The 21327-nt window shown below is 42.5% G+C and overlaps 1 protein-coding gene across 3 annotated transcripts in view; it reads left to right on the top strand.

Moving 5' to 3' along the window:
* The window catches only part of LOC109628362 (neuronal tyrosine-phosphorylated phosphoinositide-3-kinase adapter 1), a 35237-nt gene extending 14127 nt beyond the window's left edge, over positions 1-21110 (top strand). For all 3 annotated transcript variants that reach the window (XM_069510392.1, XM_069510393.1, XM_020085442.2), the window contains 6 exons: positions 8221-8468; positions 15445-15803; positions 15886-17745; positions 17858-18100; positions 19018-19121; positions 19698-21110. In XM_069510392.1, coding sequence (XP_069366493.1) covers positions 8221-8468; positions 15445-15803; positions 15886-17745; positions 17858-18100; positions 19018-19121; positions 19698-20129 — 3246 coding nt within the window. In that variant the 3' untranslated portion in view covers positions 20130-21110. The remainder of the gene's footprint in view (positions 1-8220; positions 8469-15444; positions 15804-15885; positions 17746-17857; positions 18101-19017; positions 19122-19697) is intronic.
* The last annotated feature ends 217 nt before the right edge of the window (positions 21111-21327 follow it).

The raw sequence follows: 21327 nt of genomic DNA, 5'->3' as shown, positions 1-21327 counted from the left end.
TCTTCCCCTCATGCACGAGCACGAAGGGGCTTTTTCAATTCTCGCTCTTTTCCCCGCAGCACTATACCTCACTGTCTGGGATTCAGCAGCCAAATACAAAGATCAAACAAAATAGAGACTTAATACAGTGGACAAACTCAGAGTTTGCTTATGTGCAATGCTGAATATTTTTTATTTTTTTTGAAAGACACACTATCATGAGGGAGCCCTGCAGAAACATTTGAACGCAGCAATTTTTTTGCACTCCTTATACCACATCCAGCGGCACAGCTCATTCTGCACACGTTTGGAGTACCCAGCACATGGCGTTCCTTTGGTTCCGCTGCTCAATCTTCTTTTCTTTTTTTCCTCTTTGTCTCTCAAAGTCTGTCGTTCCCAGGGCAAAGTCTGCCTCCATGGGTGCTTCGTTATTCTGTGATATGATGTAGTATTTCCCCAACATTTTGAACCTTATGTGTGCAATAGAGAGAGTAAACAGCAAAGACTGAATGAAAATCAATCCAGTGTTGTATAAGGGCTGTAAGTGTCCTGCTAAGTGCAATGGGTCACCTTGGTTACTGCAGATTCCAGCAGAAGATGATAAAGGCAAGGGCAAGCTTAGGTGGGAAACAAGGTGTTTATTTATGTTTGTATTGACTTGATAGCAGGTTACAAACTCGGAACCAACAGCGCTTCACTTTTGAACTATTCATGCCTCACGTGTTGTAAAGATGGTTACTTATGCACACGCATGCCGTAATAGACAGTAATAGATACATTTGTTGGCAGAAAAGGTGTCGAGCTGAGACAAACATCGAGCACCTCTGTAAGCTTGCTGTGGCCCGAGGCTGTGTCCTGGTAGCACGGGGCAAGGAGCGGAACAGCGAAAGCTTTTTTGTGGGATATTTTTGGTTGCAGTTCATGAAAGATTTAGTGGTCACTCAGTTTGTACAACGCCAAGGAGGAGAATCCAAAGTGTGTGAAGTGTCCTGTGCATGTATATTTAAAGGAGTGTGTTTGGGTTTTTGACCTCCAGTTTTTTTGTTGAATGACGCAGCTTGTTGTTAGGATTTGATCTGAATGTGTTCATACTGAGGTTTTGTTTTTATTCCAAAACACGAGAAAGAGGTCAAGAGAAAAATTCTGCAAAATTCCTCTCCGCCTCTCTTCCACCCCCTGGCCTGGAGTGATACATCAGCTCCTACATCTTCCTCTTCCTCCTCCTCCTCCTCCTCCTCCTCCGCCTCCTGTCCATCCTCATCAGCCACAGGCTTTTCACTGCACAATGCAATATTGTTGAGCATTCAGCACACAACAGCCGTACATAAAGAGAGAGGAAAAAGACACAGAGACAGGAAATATTTGAGTAATCTCAAAGTTCTACTTAAGACAACACACTTTGAAATGCATGTTAATCAGGCGGGAAGAAAAATGCTCACAGGTTGTTTTTGTTTTTCATTTTTCAGATTAGCACACTGCCTTTGAGCTTTGTTTGTAAATCAGAATATCAACAATTTTTCTGTATCTGGAGATTAGAGGAGCGACCTGAAGCCAATGATAGTGAAGAAAACAACATAAAGGAAGGAGAGGAGGACTCCCATAGCAACTGCCAGTAACAGTAAACCACCAGTAGCATCTGGCTGGTTGCTTGTGTCGCCGTGCACACAACAGTGAGACAGAGACGGGCTTGAGCAAGGGAGGATTTTACCTCAGATGACTGTTGCTTGGTTTGCTTGTGTCGTAGCCGGCGTGTGAAAACCCACTAAGCAATATGTTGCTTCAAATGTTTTCTGGGCTGCAGAGATCAAAACTTTTCAAGGTTTTTGGTCTTAAGAGGTTCAAAAGCTCAGCTCTTCAAATAAACAGACATGGCATTAGAACCCAAAACAGAAACATCAAACACAGTGTCGTCCTGTAAGAAAATTAAGCAAATTTAACTCATGTATCCTTAATAGGCTGCAGTTTACCACCATCGACAGTAGGTGAACCCTACACTATATTATTGATAGTGATACTGTGCATGTTCTGAAATGTTTGAGTGTGTCTGTGTTCAGATGCATTAAGAGATATCCTGTCCACAAGAGAACAGTTCTGGTAAATGGTAATCGTAAACAGTGTGATAGAGCATAAATTATCCGTCGGGCCCAATTTTTAGCACAGTATCTCTCGCTGCAAGTTGAGCTTGTGTGAGCAGGAAGTGTGAGACATCTGGCCATTATCATCTCTTGCGAGCATGTTCGTTTTTTTGTCGGCACAAAGTTTTCTTATGTAAATCCAACAAGTCACTTTTTCGCAGCACACTCTGCATTATTTATTTTCAGTTTATTTACTGTACTTTTGTTGTTTAAATATTCAGATTACAAAGATTCAGTAGAACTGTGAGTAATGTATTTTGACATTTTCGAAAAATAAGCTTATGGTCTCTTAATTTAGCCAAGAACTTAGATGAGAAGACAAACATCATTTTCATATACACTATGAAGGTACTGTTAGTAGCTGGCTAACTTAGCTTAGCACACTGACTAAAAACAGGGGGAAACAGCTAGTTACTCTCTAAGCTGTATCTTTGTTTATGTATCTGTACAAAAAGTTACCAGACCACCAGCAGAGACGATAAGAAGTCACAGCATCAGTAGCCAAAAATAGTCTGACATATATCCAAATATCCCACTGCATCACCACATATATTACGTTTTTTGTACTTATCAAACAAAAGACATCATGTTATTTATTTTGTTACACTTTGACACAGTCAGACTCACTCTTTCCCCTCCGTTCTAGTCTTTGTACTAAGCTAAGCTAACTGGCATCAATCGTCTCATCCAACTCCCTGCAAGAGAACATAAGTTCCAAAATGTCAAACCTTTTCCTTTGATGTAATATTTTGTTAGTTAGCAGGAATACAGAAAAAACTACTAAAGGGATTACCACCAGACTTTGTGGAAGGATGAGATATGGGTCAAGAAAGAACCCATACATTTACGGTGCAGATCCAGGAATTCTGTTTCTCTTTCTTGAACATTGTGAGATAGGGCGATTGCTGACATTTTCACAGATTTTTCCAGGGACTGATTCATGGATCTTGGTGAAAAACGTCAGACATAAAGGGGAAGTAACATCCTGAGTGTGTGTAATCTGTTACGTCTTAATAGAATTTAAGCGGCCTGTTGGGTCTTATACGATTTCCTACTGTAAGATAGTATCCCTCTATTACATTTCTTTGTTTGTATACCATGGTTATTTATGTTCACAATAGTCATCATCATTGTTACGATCATAATGATGACCCATATTTGCAGTAATTGCCCATGCTGTGCATTGTCTCAGATCAAATATGAGCATTTGAATGTGAGGAAGTAGATTTCATCCATATGTTCATGTTACAAAATAACATCATCAAGGTTGTGAGACAAGCAAACAAAGCCTCTATGGGCCTTCGTTCTCAGCCCTGCTTCACATTTATACACTGAAGGCTGGTTCTGCTTTGTCAGCCATTTCACTGTGATGAAATGATGCATCTTGTCACGTCACACACGCCTCTGCTGTTTACGGGTTATTCCATCCATCCATTATCTATATCGCTTATCCTTTGCGGGTCGTGGGGACATTTGAGGAGAAGCAGGGTACGCCCTTGATAGGTCCCGAGCTTATTGCAGGGTATTTGGTAAAATGTCTCAAACAAAAAGAAAAATCGGATGTGCATGTAGTCAGCAGTGTGATGGGACACATTAGGTCATCAGAGCCATGTAGCTGTCTCATACAAAAACCTACATGGGTTTAAGCCTGAAAGAAGCAATGAGCCATGTTTATCTACTGAATTATTATCTGTATGATGGTTTTGGTCTCACTATCAGGCGCATGTGGAAGTTTGAAAAGAAACACATTTGCAAGTAAATCTGTGATTTTCTTTGAGAGGAACCAGCTATGATTTAATAGAGTCCATGTTCTAGTAGCTGCAGATATTCTCCAAATGCAAGCTCTTATATTTCACTTTAATGCCCAATTCCCCTGTTACAGGTAATAAAATGTTACTCTACTGCAAACACATTAATCTGAGGTTTGTGCTAAATATTTGCCTTGCTAATTTCACACAGCAGCTAAAGTGAAATACAGCTGACACTGAAAACATTAAAAAAGTAGGGGGCCATGTAATTTCTCAATGTTGCTCAGTAGATCATTAATGTTAGCAACAGGGTCACATGTTTTCTATTTGATATACAGATTCTTCCGTCACTTCTGAGGTGCAGGTACCTACAAATGCAGTGGCCCAGGAGTTTAACCCCGGGTACATCACGTATGATGAGACTGACATCCTGCTTTGTGCATATTCAGTAGCTAAGGAAGAGATGCATGGCTGACAGTGTTGCTAGGAGACCACACACAGCGACTAGTGTAAGAGGCTTGATTTCACCTCCCTCCCCCATTCTTGTAGTCTGGCTGCCTTTCAATGTTTTTCTATCCTCTCCGCCTCGCACTTGCCTCCATTTGCTTATTCCCGCCATTCTCATATTCCCAGCTTTGATATTCCCTCAGCCTGTCTCCAGTCTGTTTTCAGCTGGATCCTGTGTATCTCCAGCTTGGGTGATCCCTTTATGACTCAATTTATGGGTTCCCCCTTTTTTCTCCTTTGCCCCCTTCTGTCTCATTTCCTTCAGCCACGATCCTTCCTTTGCTCTAGCCGTGTGCGTCTCAAGCTGCTCATTCCTCCCCTGAACATTTTGCTCTTTCCTTGTACGCAGCTTCCCCTCTGCCTCTTACTCCTTCTTGCTGAGCTGCAGCGGTGTGTCTGGTTGCAGCGCGCTGACTGTGTTGTGTTATATGGCTACATGGTTGAGATATGATTCTGCACAGTGGTTCGACAGAAATGGCTCTGATTTTAGGGAGAAACTGAATAAACCCAGGCATAGGGCAATATCTTGTGTTTTCAAAATATAGAAAAGTACATCACTTACTAGAATGGTAGAGCGCACACCTCCATCAAGGGCCAACAATCCCCTTAAATTCAATCAAGCTGCACAAAATTTCACACACTCATAGATATCACTTCCCAAAATGTACCTGATTTTTTTCCCGATCAATTAATTATTTACTTGGAAAACTTCCTGGATCCGTCACTGATTCCGATAAGCACCAAAATTTAATGGCTTCTTCCCTGACCCATACCACATCCTTCCAACAAGTTTCACTGAAAATCTGATAAGTGTTTTTTTGAGTAATCCTGCTAAGAATACAAACATGGAAACCAACAAACAAACGGGCTTGGATGAAAACATAACCTCTTTGGCAGAGTGATCTGTAAACATCTGTTCATGCACAAAATCCTATTTCCTACTGACCTTACTTACTGTCACTTCTAAGGTGCAAAGTTTGGATGTAGTAATACACTAACAGACTTGAGTAGATTGTTAGTCCGAGGGATGGATTTGCAGAAGATGATGTCTTTATAAACATGTTCAGCTGTATCTGCCCCTAAAATTGAATTGATTCTATTCAAGCAGCTTTGCAAAGGCAAATACATGTATATACCAGAATGACACTCAGTAGAGCACACAACCACCGAGGACCAACAGTCCCCTCATGAAACCACATTTAAATGTCCAGTGTGTAAGATTCAGGTGAAAGAGATTTATCAGCAGAAATTGAATATAAAAAAATCCTAGTGTGTTTCATCTAAATTGGACAATTGTTGTTTTCTTTAATCTAAAATGGGTCCTTTATATTTATATACTTTATATTTACATCGAGAGTGGGTCCTCTCTACGGAGGCCGCAATGTTTTTAACAGTAGCCCAGACTCGACAAATTAAACACCTCTTTCATGTTTAGAAGGGGAGAGTGAGGTGAGGGGTGTTTGGCTGCAACATGAAACTTCACCACTAGCTGTCACTAAATTCTACACACTGAACCTGAGGTAGGGGTCAGTGAAGAAACCCACCTAACATTGTAAGACAGAGTGTTTTTTCATATTTTTTTCCCAAATAATATATCATGTATCTAAATAAAAAAAATTAAGGGAACATATTTAAGGGGGGACTGTTGGACCTAAGTGGAGGTATGTGCTCTAATGAGTGCTATTCTAGTTAAATAGGTATTTTGGATGTGTTCTGTAGAGATACTGCCCCCTACATGAAGGCCAGGTCAGTGCTGTGCTGCGATGTTCCCCTCCACTCTGCAGCGTTACGCCTCGCTCATAGTGAGGCGCAGGAACACTACAGAACCCTGTCCGCTGAGGTGAAGGCTGGAGGGCTGAGGGCTGCAGCACAAAGTGTTCCAGAAGCGTTAAATTCAGACACTTAAATGTATGGTCGAACATCATGCTTTTTTTTCTTATGCACAAATTTTTTTTTAAATTTTAGGTTGATGTTCTAATGATTTAAATTCCCTATCATCAGTAAGTCACACTCTAAATCAACTGCTGAGCATTTGTAATTAATTTTTTACACCATGTGTGTATGCATGTGTTTAGCATGTATTGGGGGGATTTGAGTATGTGTGTGTGTGATCTGTTTGCTTATGTGCATGAATGAGTAGTCTGCAGCTCTGCATACCGATTGCGTTGTATGAATCATAGCTCCATCTGCCTCCTGCTTCTAATGAGGAGTTGAAGTGACTTCTGACCCTACAGATGCTCCTGAAACAACTCGTTAAATGCTTGGAATCTATTTGGGATTGAGAGCGACTCTAGGGAACACTTTAGATCACAGCCAACTTGTATCGGTGTGCTCCATGTTTTGTGTGTCTGTAAAAAATGATGTTTGTTGCCCAGTTTGAGACGAGCCTGTCTGCAGTTGTAAGACAGAGATCTCCTGCTCTTGTCAGCTCAGATAATTGCACAGCAACCCACTGCATGTAATGCGACAATTGCAGGGCTGCCTGCTCAGCTGCCAGATCCTAGAAACCCAAATCAAAGCTCCCGTTAACAGAATCCCAACCTACAGTCGCAGCTCCCTAACCTAATTAACATTGAGTCAGCAAGCATGGCGGCGGCAGTGGTCGAGGTTGTGGCCGGGGCTGCGATGATACAAGAATAGCAGTGACCACGCTGACACACTGGATGACACGCTGAGCCGTGACAAAAGAATCACACACAGCTACACAGCTCAACATGCTGCCTGGCCCAGGAGACAGTGCCTGATGCTATCAATGTGTTCTTGTTTTTTTTTGTGTCCTCAATAGTGAAGCATGCATGAGATTTATAATAGCAGTGAACATGCTCTGTAGCTGGAGGTTTAAGTGGTTCTGAATATGCACAGAATTAGAATAGCTAGAAAATGTAAATGTTATATATTTTTTATTCATATTTCATGCTGCTTTTATCCTGAGACATGAATGCTTTTAGAGCTCATTACCCTGGACTGGCATGCTGTTCCATTGTAACATGTGAATGCAAGCTAGTGATTTAAATATATATATATATATCAACAAGTTGACACACTTTCCTTTGGATATTTTTCCTTTATTTTTCTTTGAGACTGAAAACCTGACCATTGACTTATTGCATCTCATGAAAGTGACTGCTTGACTTGCGTTAATCAGCAATGGTGTTCAGTTCAAAACAAACTGATGCCAGAAGCAGCGACAATAATGCTCCAGTGTCCACTACCAAAAAAACACAAACATTCAAGCCCTGTTTCTGTTCATGACGAGGGAAAAAACCCTCTGTAAACACGCATCAGCTGACAGCTGTGCTTCTCTCAGCCAATTGCATCGCACACTCACATTCTCCACCATGAAAATACTGTATTCTCAGATATCTGCCCCACAACAAGCCTGACTTCTCATGGGGTGAGCGTGAAGTTGTTCATGCGCTACATATGACAAACCACATTACCGTCTGGCTAGCAGACAGGCTTAGCTAGGCCATCCCAGGGCCTGCAGCCAGTGACGCTCTGCAGCTGAGTTACCATGCTTACTCAAATATTCATAACTGGATAATGAAAGAATAAATAGTTTTCATGTGATACACTCGAGGTAAGCGTAAACAAAACTGTGCCCTCCATCACCATGCATCACCTTGTCTCTGCTCTGAAGGCTGCCAGTTGGAGTAATGGGCAGGACTGTTTGTTATGACAGAGAGAGAATGATAAGCTATGACTCCCCTTAAGTTCGGCCAGTTCTTTCGGGGGTTATCTGGGTTTCAGAGTGTGTCGCCACATTACAATGTTGAAGCCCAGGGAAGCAGTTCAACATGTTTTTTAATGATTAATGAGCTGAAACATTGCCCTTGTTTCTTCTTGTTTAGGTGAGTTGGAGGAGGCCGCCTCTGCCATACGTCCCCCTCTCCAGAGTCTTCTTCTATACCATGAGCTCTGGCTCAGCCCAGGATGTGGCAGTCGAGCATTTCCTGCGTGACATAGAGAGGCGAAGCAAGCAGCTACACTGCACTGTGATCGGGTGCGAGGAGGAGCGACCCCGCAGCGACATGAACCTGCTGTATCGTAAGAGCCGTTTGGACTGGAGGCAGAGGGACCAAGAGGGAAGCAAAAAGAGGTGAGGGGGATCAGCTCACAGGAGCTCTGCATATATGGGATTACATTAGGGTTCAGTTCAGTAGGGATATAAACCTCTTAGCCGCCATGAATGAGTTTAATTTCAAAATCTTCATTCCGAACAGTTCATGAAGTCAGAGGGGTTCGTCTGAAGAGTCTTGGGCTAATTTGCATAACAGCAGTTCATAATGAAGTTAATATGCTCTGTAGATGAGATAAATTATTTTAATGCCAGCCGAGGTGTCGGAGGGCAGAAAGGAGCCAAAACCACTGAAAAATTAGGAATTAAATAAAGTTGTTGCCTCATTCGTCTCACTGCAAATGTGATTATTTTGAAATTAAATAATGTCATCAGAGGGTCTGAACTGTAAAGTATGATGAGTCCACCTATTTACACTTTTAATGGTCTTACATGATGCGAGAGGAATTTAGTTTGGTTGTTTTATCAGTCAAGTCTGAGATGGTGTACTGGTATATTTCTCACACACACACACAAACGTTCCATTATGATTCTGTAAGAACTGATAAAGAGAGTGAATTAGAAAATCTGGCCTATAGTGAGTTTTTAATGAATATATAGGAACAATAGGAAGTGTGGTCATTGAAGCTCAGCCTGACAGCAGTGGTAGAGAGTACATTTACTCAGAACTTTTACTTGTAATTTATTTGAGTTTTTAATATTTATACTGCTATATTGATACATTTTTTCTGACGCTACAGATTGTACTTGCTTTCAAAGTAAACTCTTCCTTTTCTAGAATTCGACTAGTGGCTCCCAAAAAATGTTTGCTTTTACTTTTCTCCCAAATGGTTTTATTTTTATTTTGAGATAAAAACACCACCTCTTAAATGCTTATTTACCGTGTACACTATTTAATTTCTTATAACCTTTTGTATTTTCAAAGATTTTCAGAGACATTTTAGCTCAGTAGTAAGAAGATATTTATTATTTTCAAAGCAATAAAAGGAAAAGTATTTTAGTATTTTTTAAAGAAGTGTATTATTTTTAAAGAAATTGTACTTTAAGCTCCACTCATCTGAACAGTTAGTTTATTGTGTTTTATTGTGCTATTGTTTGTTGGATGTTTGTCAGTGCATGTGAGTATCTTCTTTCTATCTTCATGCCCTGAACCAAATTGCCTTAGGGATTGAGTACAGTTGTACTGTAACAAAGTAAAATGATCCAATATTTCACATAAAAAGCAAAGATTACACAAAAGTTGAAAAAAATCTATTCAAATGTTTGTAGCAGAACTAGGGCTAATTAATCCAACCCTTTGTGACCATTGTGAGGGGAGCTGAACCACTGGACTAAACTGCTTAACAACTACTGACACTGACCGACTGGAACAATAAAGTGCTCCTCATGCATCCACTGTATAACAGTGTATATAATGATGTACGTTTTTTACTACGTATAATTTGTGAGAGTTAAACGAGGTGTCAGCAACATAACCTCATCCCAAAGTACCTTGTAGAAAAGTGTGTGTGTGCCCTGAATGTGTGATCTCGTGCATCTGAGTGGGTGTTTGGGGGACAGAGGAGAGAGGCACTGTTCAAATGTGAGTCACCTATAACTCACCTAATTCTACGCTGTGTGTGGGGCTGTTTGTGCCACCGAGGAGAGGGAGAACATCAAGGACAACAATTCATCTTGTTTTGAAGCGTGTTCCAGTGCTTTCTGACTCACAGCTGTAGTTTGAGGCCTCTTGTGTTGGCAGCTGAGATCAACGTGGTGGCAGCATCAAGCCAGTGGAGGTGTAGGGCAGCAAGTGGGACAGCGGGACACGATGAGCGATGTAAGCAGAGCTGAGTGGGGCCTGAGCGGCAGAGGTGAGAGGCAGGACATGACCGGTGATGATTGTGAACAGAACCGGGTCAGGGATGAAACTGCACAGGGGACGAAAGGATTGAAACCAAATGGATTCGAGGCAGGAGTGAGGAAGGTGGGAGGGGCAGTGGTAGACAGTTTAAGATCTTGAGGTGCTCAGGAGAAAAATCACACAATTAAAGCATTGGAGTTTTCAAAATAGAGATTGTTTCTTCTGGCACTAATACAGGCAGACAGACGATTCCTGGTGGTGGCAACAGGTGGAAGAAAACCTTGATACAAGCTCAGGTTTTATTAATTCTTGCACAGAATGATGAGACCAGTGTGAATGGACTGGCGCGTGTGTGTGTTTTGCAAATCCCTTTAATACGTTTCAGTAATTAATATCCAATTTGACAAAGAGGGATGAATTAAAGGCAAATTAGTATTCTTTTGTGTCATCATATGCATGTAAATTGCAAAGGCTTTCATTAATGTAAATAAAATACTGATTAAATAGATGAATTATTTAAAAAACAATGCAAGTAATAAATTAAGTTGACAGATCGTCATATGGAAAATAAATAAGAGATTCCACAAACTTTAACAAATTTTCTTTTAAAAAAGAAAGGTAAGAGATGATTTTTTTATTAAATAAAAAACGTATGTTATATTTTAAAACCATATCATTCGCATCAGACAGTCATTTCGGATTAGCACAATATACCACTTATATTATTTGACATGTGTGTAGAGCAGAAATTCTATTTTTCAAGTAGGTTTAGAGCCTCTTATATAATAATCTATTCAAATTTTAATATTTGTTTAGTCAAACCTTATCCCTGGGAACAGCTTGGCTGCAATACAATCAGTCGCACTAAAGCCCTATGATGTTAGCTCTGTGAAGAACAAGGGTGCAAGAAATGTATGAAGTGCAGCTCTATCGCCATAGTGGTTTTCATACAGACACATACTGGTCTCCATTATTTCATACAAAAACTAAGATTTCTGGGGAATTTAAAACTTAATGCAATGCACACTGGGAAGTATTGTACAAGCAAATAAGCAAACGTTTTTGTAACTAACTTGGACATTCAGTCTAGAGTGATGATTTTTTTATTTGAAAGTTGTAACTGACAAACGAACTAAAGTTGGTTTTCTTGCTTTTCCTAACTGAAGACCAAAGAACACTGTTGGTTGGTTTGTACGTATGTGAGCAATACTGCACAAAAACTATTGGATGGATTATCACAAAACTTGGTGGGAGGAGGTAGTATGGGTCAGGGAAGAACATATTAAATGTTGGTGCAAATCTAGATCAGGAGATGGATCCAGTAATGTGGTTTGCTGTAGTGAAGTTTTATAACATATTACCCCAAGGAAAAATTCACGGGTCTTGATGAAATAAATCAGGCATATTTAAAGGAAACTAAGATCTATAAGGAGGTGTGTGCTATATTATATAGAGTGCCAGTCTAGTTTGATTAGAAGTGGTTGATTTTATTGCGTCTTTAAATGCTGATATTTTACATTTCTAAGGCCGACACTGCATGTATTGAGAAATTAACAGAGAACCAGTCCAAGATTCACCAACCTTTTTTCCCTTTTTATGCATACAGTAAATATGGTAAACATATAGAATGCTTACAGTAAAACCACTGGAGAAATGATAGGACATTTGTTAGATCCAAACATCTTAATCACACGTCAAAGCACTTCAAGACCTTTAAAACCTGATCAGTTTACGTGAGAGCGTTATGGTTAGTTAACGTCATTGCAGCTGAAAGTGATGTGATCTTCATCGTGTCGGCTCGCTCTCATGAACACAGAAAAACAGTCCTTACAAAAATTAATAACTTTAAAGTCAATGTCCACGATTAATTCTTGATTTTCAGGCAAACAAAGTTGAGTATTGTGTTGTGGAAGCTTTAGGAAATTCAAATCTGTGTGCGGGTGTGGTCATAAAGGCTTATTTTGGTCAATGCTTTAGGGCCACCTACAACCATGTGTCACATGCTGGTAAATAATACTACAATAATACTATTTGTAGAATCAAAAGACAAAGCTTTTCCTTCACTGCTTTGATTCAAACAACCAAGCAGATTCAATTTTTGTGTAATTTTACAGAAGAAGAATCAGATCAGTTTAAATAGAGACAACCCATAACTTCAGGCAATCAATTAGTGTCCTGTATCGTGTCAGAAATGTCTGCAAAGTCCAACAGAATGAGGACAGATACACGCTCAATGTCAGCTGCTCAGCCTTAACTCATCTGAAACTTTAACAACACACTTTAGTGCTCTGATTTGCCCTCAAACCAATTTTATAGATACTGTCATTCAGCTCTTTAAAAAACAACCTACTCTTAAACTTTGCCCCAAAAAGATCAATCAGAAATGGGACTGTAACCGCTAGGGGCAGTCTTAGCTTAACTAAATTTCCTTAATAAACTTTCTCACCACAGTCCTAAAATCCTCTGGGAATTTCTTCCACACTGAGGAGGAGGTGGTCTGTCCAAAGATAAATCTACCAAAGATTAAGTGGCTACAGAGGAGCAGTGGGAGGTAGGTTGCTCCTTACTTGTCTAGGATGAATATGTAACCTTCATCACATAGCCAAAAACTTGTATTAAAGCCAAAACCGTATGTCCGTCCATCCATCCATCCAACTATCCATCCATTTTCTATACCACTTATCCTTTGAGGGTTGCGATGGGGCTGGACATTAGGCAAGAAGTGGGGTACACCATGGACAGGTAGCCAGCGTCTTGCAGGGCCAACACACAAAGACAAACAACCATTCACATTCACACTGACAGCAGTTTGGAGACTCCAGCACCCCAAATGCAAAATCCACACAGATAAGCCCTGGTTGGGCAGGGAAGTATTTTTGATCATCATGAAAGGTTTTATTTATGATTGAAACACCACATCAAGTCATGTGAATACAGACGCTCTGGGGCTTCTGCAGCGAGTAATCAATACCTTGTGTATCCACAACAAGTCATCCTGTCATCCAAAAGTCTTTGACACAGTTGAAGAAAGAATTGATAAAAATCTCGTATCTCTCTACAGTCAGTATTATGTGCAGGACGATGTAGCTCCCAGCAATCCATAGTCACACATACAACAGCCTTAATATCACTGTTCAAACGATCCGACAAACGAGATGTTAATTTGTGGGCTTTTGAGTTTGCTGTTAAGTGGATTTTGTTGTTTTCAGAAAGAGCCAGGCTAGATTTTCCCTCTATTTCCAGGCTTTATGCTAAGCTAAGATAACCAGCTGCTGCATCCAGTTTCTTATTAAAAAGACAGATTTGATAGTGGTGTGGATCTTCTTATCTAAAAGCAAATAAGTGGATTTCCCAAAGTATTAAACAGATGTAAGGCAACAATAAAAGAGAAGTGAACAAGAGGTTTTTGTACAGCTGAGTCTTAGTTTGAAGAAGTTCAAACTCTCCTCTGCCCTGAGAAGAAGTCAGAAAAGAAACAGAGCACGTTAAGGTTCTGGAAGGAACTGCTCAGCCTCTGTTCTGGGCTAAATTTGGCCCTTTAGTATCTGTGTCGATTGTGAGGAGTCACAAGTACATCTCCACAGGCGTTCAAGGGTACAAACATTCTTATAAAGATGCAAACATACACTGTGACTGCACCACATGTGTGCTCAAGTGCAGATACACACACTGTCTCACACAGGAGGAGCGAAATAGGGGCCTCTCTGTTTATCATGATGAGCAGCCCCGGTGCTGCTGCTGCCCGATATGTTGACTGCAAATTGTGAGATCCAATTTATTTCTCCCGTGCTTCAGTGTATCACAGGGATTGCAACTGATCTAAAAGAGTGCTTCATGACCCATAGTCATATGGTGTCATTGTGTGCTGTGATGAATCACTTACACACCCAACAGTCGCACATTTGGTGCTTTTTAAATCACACACTCTGAAACACAATTTCTCGCAGCGTCAAATGTTTAGACAGATGTGGCTACGCAGATGTGTCTTTGCTGGGATGTGATCAACACAAACTTGGATCATAAATCAGACTCACAAAGCTGTGAATCACTCCTTCTGATGGTATTTTCCATCTCAGATGAAAATACTTTTTGTTTTCTCTCCACTGACATTTTGCCTAAATACAATGACTTCACAGTAGCCTTGTAAATGAAAAAGTGTGTTATACGGCAACAGTAAGTCGACCCTGTCTGATCTGAGTTGGCTTAAAGGCCACAGGGACTTATTTTGTGTCTGTGAAGTGAAGAAGGATATGTCAGGGTTTTGGGAACGTGGCAGGTCATCAAACCTCACACGTCAATAACCAAAAGCACTGACACTGACGCCTGAACTGTGCTCGACTTCAACAACTTTATTTTACTTCAGCATAGATTAAATTTAATTTAAGTGTAATTCTCATAAAGTGCATTCAGGTGCACGAGTTACAATAACATTTTTATTCATGATTTATTTATTTTTGCTTGATGTTCTAGGATTTTATGATTTATAATACCCTTCAATATTCATTGTTCATTTAGCTGTAAACTAATAATCAATGTTGCTTTAGATTTTTCTTCTGTGCGCACATCAGTGTGACTACTGGTGCATGTGGATCTGATAATGGAATAAAATGCATGTTTCAATTTAGTGAAACCGCAATTTTTTGTCATATATTCCTCTCTGTCAGTTTTATTAATTGTTGTGGGAGCTCGAGTCATTGAAGATTTCGAAGACAAACTATCAAAGAAATGAAAATCACAACTGTGCCCATGGTAACAGATTAATTGCTTCTGGCAGAAACAGACTGCAGATGTGGGTTGAGGATGTAAAGATATAAATAAGGGAATTCCAGCAGCACCGTGTGCTCAAAGAGTGCTTTGTTTTTGACAGGGGAATTGATTTCCTAATTGAATGTGTTTGAAGGGAAAGCAGATGTGGATGAATTCAGATGGAAGGATATGTGGATGCAAAAGATGGAGGAGCCTCCAGGGCTTTCCCTTTGGCCATGAAAGCCCTGCAGGCATTTCTTTATTGAAAAAGCAATGTTTCAAGTGCAGCAGAGTGGAGGAGGGAGCTCAATATAAAGGTCACTACATGACTTTTTTCCCTTCACTATAATTTCTTCACACTTTTTTTTTTTATTTTCCATTTCTTCCCAACCTCATTTCCAATTGCAGCTCCACCCAAAACGACCCCTCAGCTACCGTTGGTAAAGTCCGTGACTTGGCTTCTTTCCGCCGGCACTTCCGGATGGGTTTCATGACCATGCCGGCCTCCCAGGACCTGTCCCCTCACTCCTGTGCCTCTGCCATGGCGCCGCGCTCACAGTCCTGCCACGCTGTCGGTGCTGGGGATACGAGTCTAGAAAACGGCGATTACTCCGACACCCAGTCCCAGCACGGTGGCCGCTGCCCCCCGGCCAAACCCAAACGTCACCCAAGCACTCGCCTCAGCTCGTCATCCGCTGACAGCAGAGGACACCCTGAGACGCCGCCACCCACTCACTCACAGGCCAAACACTCAGAGAAGAAAAACGGTAAGAAATGTGTGTACAGGTGCCTATTCTGCAGAAAAAAATATCTCTTTTGTTGACTTGCTTTCTTTTTTAAATCACACAGTCATGAAGAAGTCTGACTCTGGAGAGATTGGAACCAAAAAGGTGCCTCCTTTAAAGCCCAAGAGAAGTCCCAGCACCCAGCTTACCTTCGACACCCTTCCTCCACGCGTGCCTGCTTCTGCCACATCCCTGCCTTTCCAGGCAACAGACTCTCAGATTCAGAGGGGAGATGGGGAGGATGAGCCGGTCTATATAGAGATGGTGGGCCAGGTGTTCACCAGAGACAGCCAGACAGCCACCCCCCACCCCGTCACTCCGGTGGCCACCACACCAGATTCTGACTCAGACCAGAGTGAGGCCATCTACGAGGAGATGAAATACCCGTCGCAAGAGGACAGAGAGTCCCACAGACACCTCCCTACCAAACACGAGAAACTTAAAAACTCCAAACACTACCACGTCACCCCCTCCTCCTCTAGCAGCTCCTCCTCTTTACCTCGCCCCTCCTCTTCCTCTCCCTCCTACTCCAAACCCAAAGCTACCGTGTCGATCTCTCATTCATCTCCTCTGCCTTCCTCTGCATCCTCCACCCCCATCCCGCAGGTCCTCTCCACCAGTCCACACACCCCACGTGCTCCCACTCCTTACCTGCTGCAAGGGAATAAATCCGAGTCCGAGGCCAACACCAAGATCCCGGCCCCTTTCCCTAATCTTCTGCAGCATCGGCCCCCGCTGCTTGCCTTCCCTCAGCCTGCAGCTGCCTCCAGCGGGGTTGGGGTGCAAAACAAGGCATCTGCCTCTGCTAAAATGGGAACTCAAACATCCAGCACTACCACACAAGCCAGCCTCTCTTCCTCAGCCTCTTCTAATCTTCCTATATCCCTGTCGGGCTCCAAGGAGTCGTCAGGAGGAAGTTCCCAACAGGATAAACACAACAGAGACGCCCAGTTGGGTCCAGCTCCTGGACTGAGAGCCAGGAGTCACTCCACGCCCCTGCCTCCTTCCTCCAAATCCACCTCCCCTTTCTCCCATCACCACCACCACCCGCACCATCGCCCCTCACACTATCATCACTATCGCAAGCCAGAGAGGGGAGACTCCCCGGCTCCAAACAAGAGCAGCTCTCAGACTTCCAACCAGGCCACCGCCCAGACCCAAACCTCAAGTACAGGCAAGGAGGGCAAGTCTGTTAGCTTCCTCTTGAAGTCTGATAAAGGAGAGAGGGATAAGGATAGGGACAGGGACAGGGACAAGGATAGGGACAGGGACCGAGACAGCCACAGGGATAGAGTTCGAGACAGCCACAGGGACAGAGACAGTCACAGAGAGAGAGACAGTCACAGAGAGAGAGACAGTCACAGAGAGAGAGACAGTCACAGGGAGAGAGACAGAGACAAGGAGAAAGACAAGGATAGAGACAGGGACAGAGATAAGGACAGGGAGAGAGAAAGGGATTGGGATAGGGAAGGAGGGCCTCACTCCTTACCGATTGAATGTCTCACTGCCAGTAGCAGCAAAACATCTCAAAGCAGCACCAGCTCAACCCCAACGCCATTATCTTCATCCCAGCGTCCTCATTCTCGCCCACATCTTCGCTCTCACACTCCGCACGGCCTGCCAGCGTACAAGCCCCCCTCTTCAGACAGCCCCCTGCTGTGGACCTACCCCTCTGGTGGCTTCCGGAGGCCGCCGGCTTACGAGAGCCTGAGAGGAAGCTCTCAGACGCCTTCGCTGCAGCAGCCCTTGAGTCTCACTGGCATAGGTGAAAGGGTATCCAAGAGTAATGGAGGGTCTGCGTCCCACCAGTCAAAAGTTGGCTTCATGCCATGGGACAGCAGTGCCAGCTTAACCGCGGACGAGGGGTCTTACTGGCCTATGCAGAGGAAACTGTCCTTCAGCCATGGGAGCAGAGAAACAGAGAGTAAGTCACAGGTCATTTTGAAAACTGTCTGCAGACGCCTCTATGAAAAAAAGGCATATAAAAGCTGTTCTAATTATTTGAAATATTAATTCTGTCCTTGCCCCTGTATCAGAGGATGAAGGGCGTGCATGGAATGGAAGTGCCGATGCCTTGTTAAGGATGGATAAAGAGGAGCTGGGGCTGGGGTCTCGAGGAGGCCACTCAGGCATCCCGGTCCACTTCAGTGGTGTCTCCAGCAGGGCCCTCGGTCACAGTGAGTCGTTGGCCGGTGTTGATAACAGCCTGGGATTCAGAGCCCTGCCCAGAGTAGGGCTGCCTCTTCCCTGCCAGACCTTCCCTGCCTGTCGCAATGGAGGTAATGTTCATAATCTTTTACTCACGGCTTCTAATCACAACATCCTATTCAGAGAGGGAGCTGCATCTGTGGATTTACATGGTCTGCCTCTGCTGCATTGTAGATTTTAAACTGGCTTTTTACTCCAAGAATCCTCTTCTCCTCCCTCCTCCTGTATTGAAGTTACTCTGGAGTCTCTGTGTCCCTTTGTCCGCACTCATGCTTTTCTGTAGAGACAGAAACAAATCTTACCTGAAGAATCAGAGCAATAACTTTCCTTAAAGCAGAGCTAGTAAATGAGGTGTTCCATAAACAGACCCACGTCCCTGCAAACACACTCATGAGCCCTGCTCCCATTTTGTGATGTTTACCTGTATTGGCCAACCCAGAGTAAAGTTTTGTCCTATAGGTTTAGTGCACACACAGATTGGTATTTATATTACAGGTAAACCTTTGCACAAAGTGATATTACACTAATGTGTACAGCAGTCAGTGTAACACGCCTGTATACACTGAACATTCAAATTGCTGTTTCACTCAGTTACATCCATTTTTAAACTTTTGTGTTTAAGTTATTTGTACCATTTAAATAAAAAAGTTTTTATTTTATTCCTGTTTAGTACATTGTGGAATTGCGTATAAGGTTCATGTCCAATAAATAGAATGAAAATCTGTGCAAGTGACAATATAAGATATGGACATTGACATTGTGAAACAGTGATACGGGAACAAATCTGAATGTAAGTCTACGTCATCAAACTGTGTGGCTTTAATACTCTTGGGTACTTTATAACTGTCAAGTAGTTGAAATAAGATGTGTGCTAACCGTGTTCTGCTCTGCTCACATTAGACATTCACGACTCTGTGTGTTAGAATGAAAAGTTATATTCTGTTGTTCTCATTAGCAGTCACAAAGTGTAACGTTTGTTTCTGTACAGAAGTGGGGCGGCTGGGCCGCTCCTCCTCTGCTGCTGGAGTGAGACAGGTGGGTGGAGACGTCCAGAGACAGAGCAGTCTACCAGCACGAGAAGCCCTGAATCAGGTGAATATGCAGTGTAATATCCAGCCTCATAACTATAGACTCTATTAACTTCATTCATGGTCGATTTGGGAGTGAACATTAATATTGTTCTCATTATTACTGTGCTTCCTGCTAGAGACACTGCTCCTGCACATCTATTTATAGCTTGTAGATATGTCCTCTGAGCAGAATAAGGCTCTGGCCTGCCTCAAAAGAATGAGAGCCGCAGAGGCACATGACATGGGCCAATATGTAACCAGTAAATGAGACAGTGGATGAGAGAACATGCAGTGCTATGTTTTGTTGAGATGCGCTGCAGTCTTCCAGCAGTGCAGTTTGCCCAGATTCTGGCTGCATAGCAAGTGCTGACGCAGTTTGAGTGTGCTGCAGAGACTGTCTGCATGCGTCTGGTTGACCCTCCCTCAACCTGTGAGATTTGAAGCAACGCTGCATCCTAGTGGCTGTCCAGGGCCACTGCAGTTTTATTCAACATGTTAGGAATGGTTGTCACTATGTACAGCTCTGCAGTGATCCTTCACAGTAAGACTCTAAAATCACGAAACGTCTCATGAATTCACCATCTTGTCTTTTTCCCAGATACACGGTCTGGCCCAGCCACAAGCGCCCTGCAGTCCCAGCAGTCCTAGCATGTCTCGGCAGCAGCAGCAGCTTCAGCTCCACCAGCAGCAGCTTCAGTTAAAGCAGCAGCTCCAGCAGCTTCAGCAACAGCACCACCTGCAGCTGCAGTTCCAGCAACTCGCCCAGCTGGCACAGGGACAGCCTCCTGTCAGTGGAGGCACCACCCCATCCACAATGCAGAGCCAGAGAGACGGCAAGCTGCTGGAAGTCATAGAGCGTAAACGCTGCCTGTGCAAAGAGATCAAGGCCCACAGGCGCCCTGACAAAAGTCTCTGCAAGCAGGACAGCATGCCCATCCTCCCTAGCTGGAGACGGACACCTGAGCCTCGTAAGACTGGCACGCCACCCTGCCAGAGGCCACAAGCCGTTGTGTGGGACACTGCTATCTGAGGCAATAGGACAGCCTAGCAAGAACGTCACGGAAGACACAAAACACACAGATGAGCAAAAGATGAATGAACAATAAAGAAGAGATGAGAGTTAAAATGGGTTTGGTAAGAGGAATGTTCTTTAGATGATTTGTGGTGAGATGGTTGCCACAGAGGAAAGAAAGATTTTGGACGAAGAAGAAGAAATTCGCCAGCACTCTTAGTGTGTGATAGAGAGAATGAGGACAGTAATAAAGATTACTGAAAACTCATTTGGAAAAACAAACAAAAAAGGCTGATAAAAGAGGTGAAGAAAAACACGTCTTAAAATCAGATTAATTAATTTCATACCCAGTTGATTTGTACTTGCTCTCTACTACTGTATGTATTCAGTTGTTCTAATTGCCAACAATTTTTGCCACAAAACACCAGTGCTATTGCTACAAAGTAAAACCACCATCTAAACAATAACGGGTGGGATCTACTCTAAGATTGGTGTTGCCAAATTTCCTCCTGACTACTTGACTACATGGGAATCATGTATTTTCCTCCAGCACACAATCGTCCAAACACACTGCTCTGTGGATGAGAAAAGGCCAGACTCGTTGACAAGTTATCGAAGTGTTTCTTGAAATCGTGAATGCATATGAGATGTCTTAATAGATTGTCATTGTGGATGCAAATAATCATCAACAAGGAGTAAAAGCTACCTACTGTATCTGTTTGCATATTTGTAATGTATCTATTTACTTTCTCAACGTTTCTGCAATTTTATAGCAATATGCTCCCAGTGCTGGAGCAACATGATTAAAACTTGTGTCAACTAGCCTAACATACATATCTAAGACTTGAATAAGTCATATTTACTGTGTCATTCTCTGCATGTCACAATAGACATACAGTATTGTAAAAAAAGATAATATATATATGTGTAGAGATGATCATGTCAGACTTTTACATACAGCATTCTTCACTATGATAAAATCATGTGGTTGTACAAAAACATGTTGCTTGGGGTATCATTGTAAAAATCAGTGGTGTGACAGATGGCACATCACGTGCAGTCCAGTCAAACATACAGTAGGTAGAGAAAATCGTCATCACTCATGCTTATACCCACAGTTGCACATTAGTGATTGTTCCTCCACACAGAACAACAAGCACTGACACCCATCAACACAGACTGTACAACATGGTGCAACTGATAAGACTGTGAGTAT

This window comes from Paralichthys olivaceus, chromosome 15, assembly GCF_024713975.1.
Source record: "Paralichthys olivaceus isolate ysfri-2021 chromosome 15, ASM2471397v2, whole genome shotgun sequence".
Lineage (NCBI taxonomy): Eukaryota > Metazoa > Chordata > Actinopteri > Pleuronectiformes > Paralichthyidae > Paralichthys > Paralichthys olivaceus.
The sequence above is the reverse complement of the archived record's forward strand: the minus strand, read 5'-3'. Positions and strand labels throughout refer to the sequence as shown.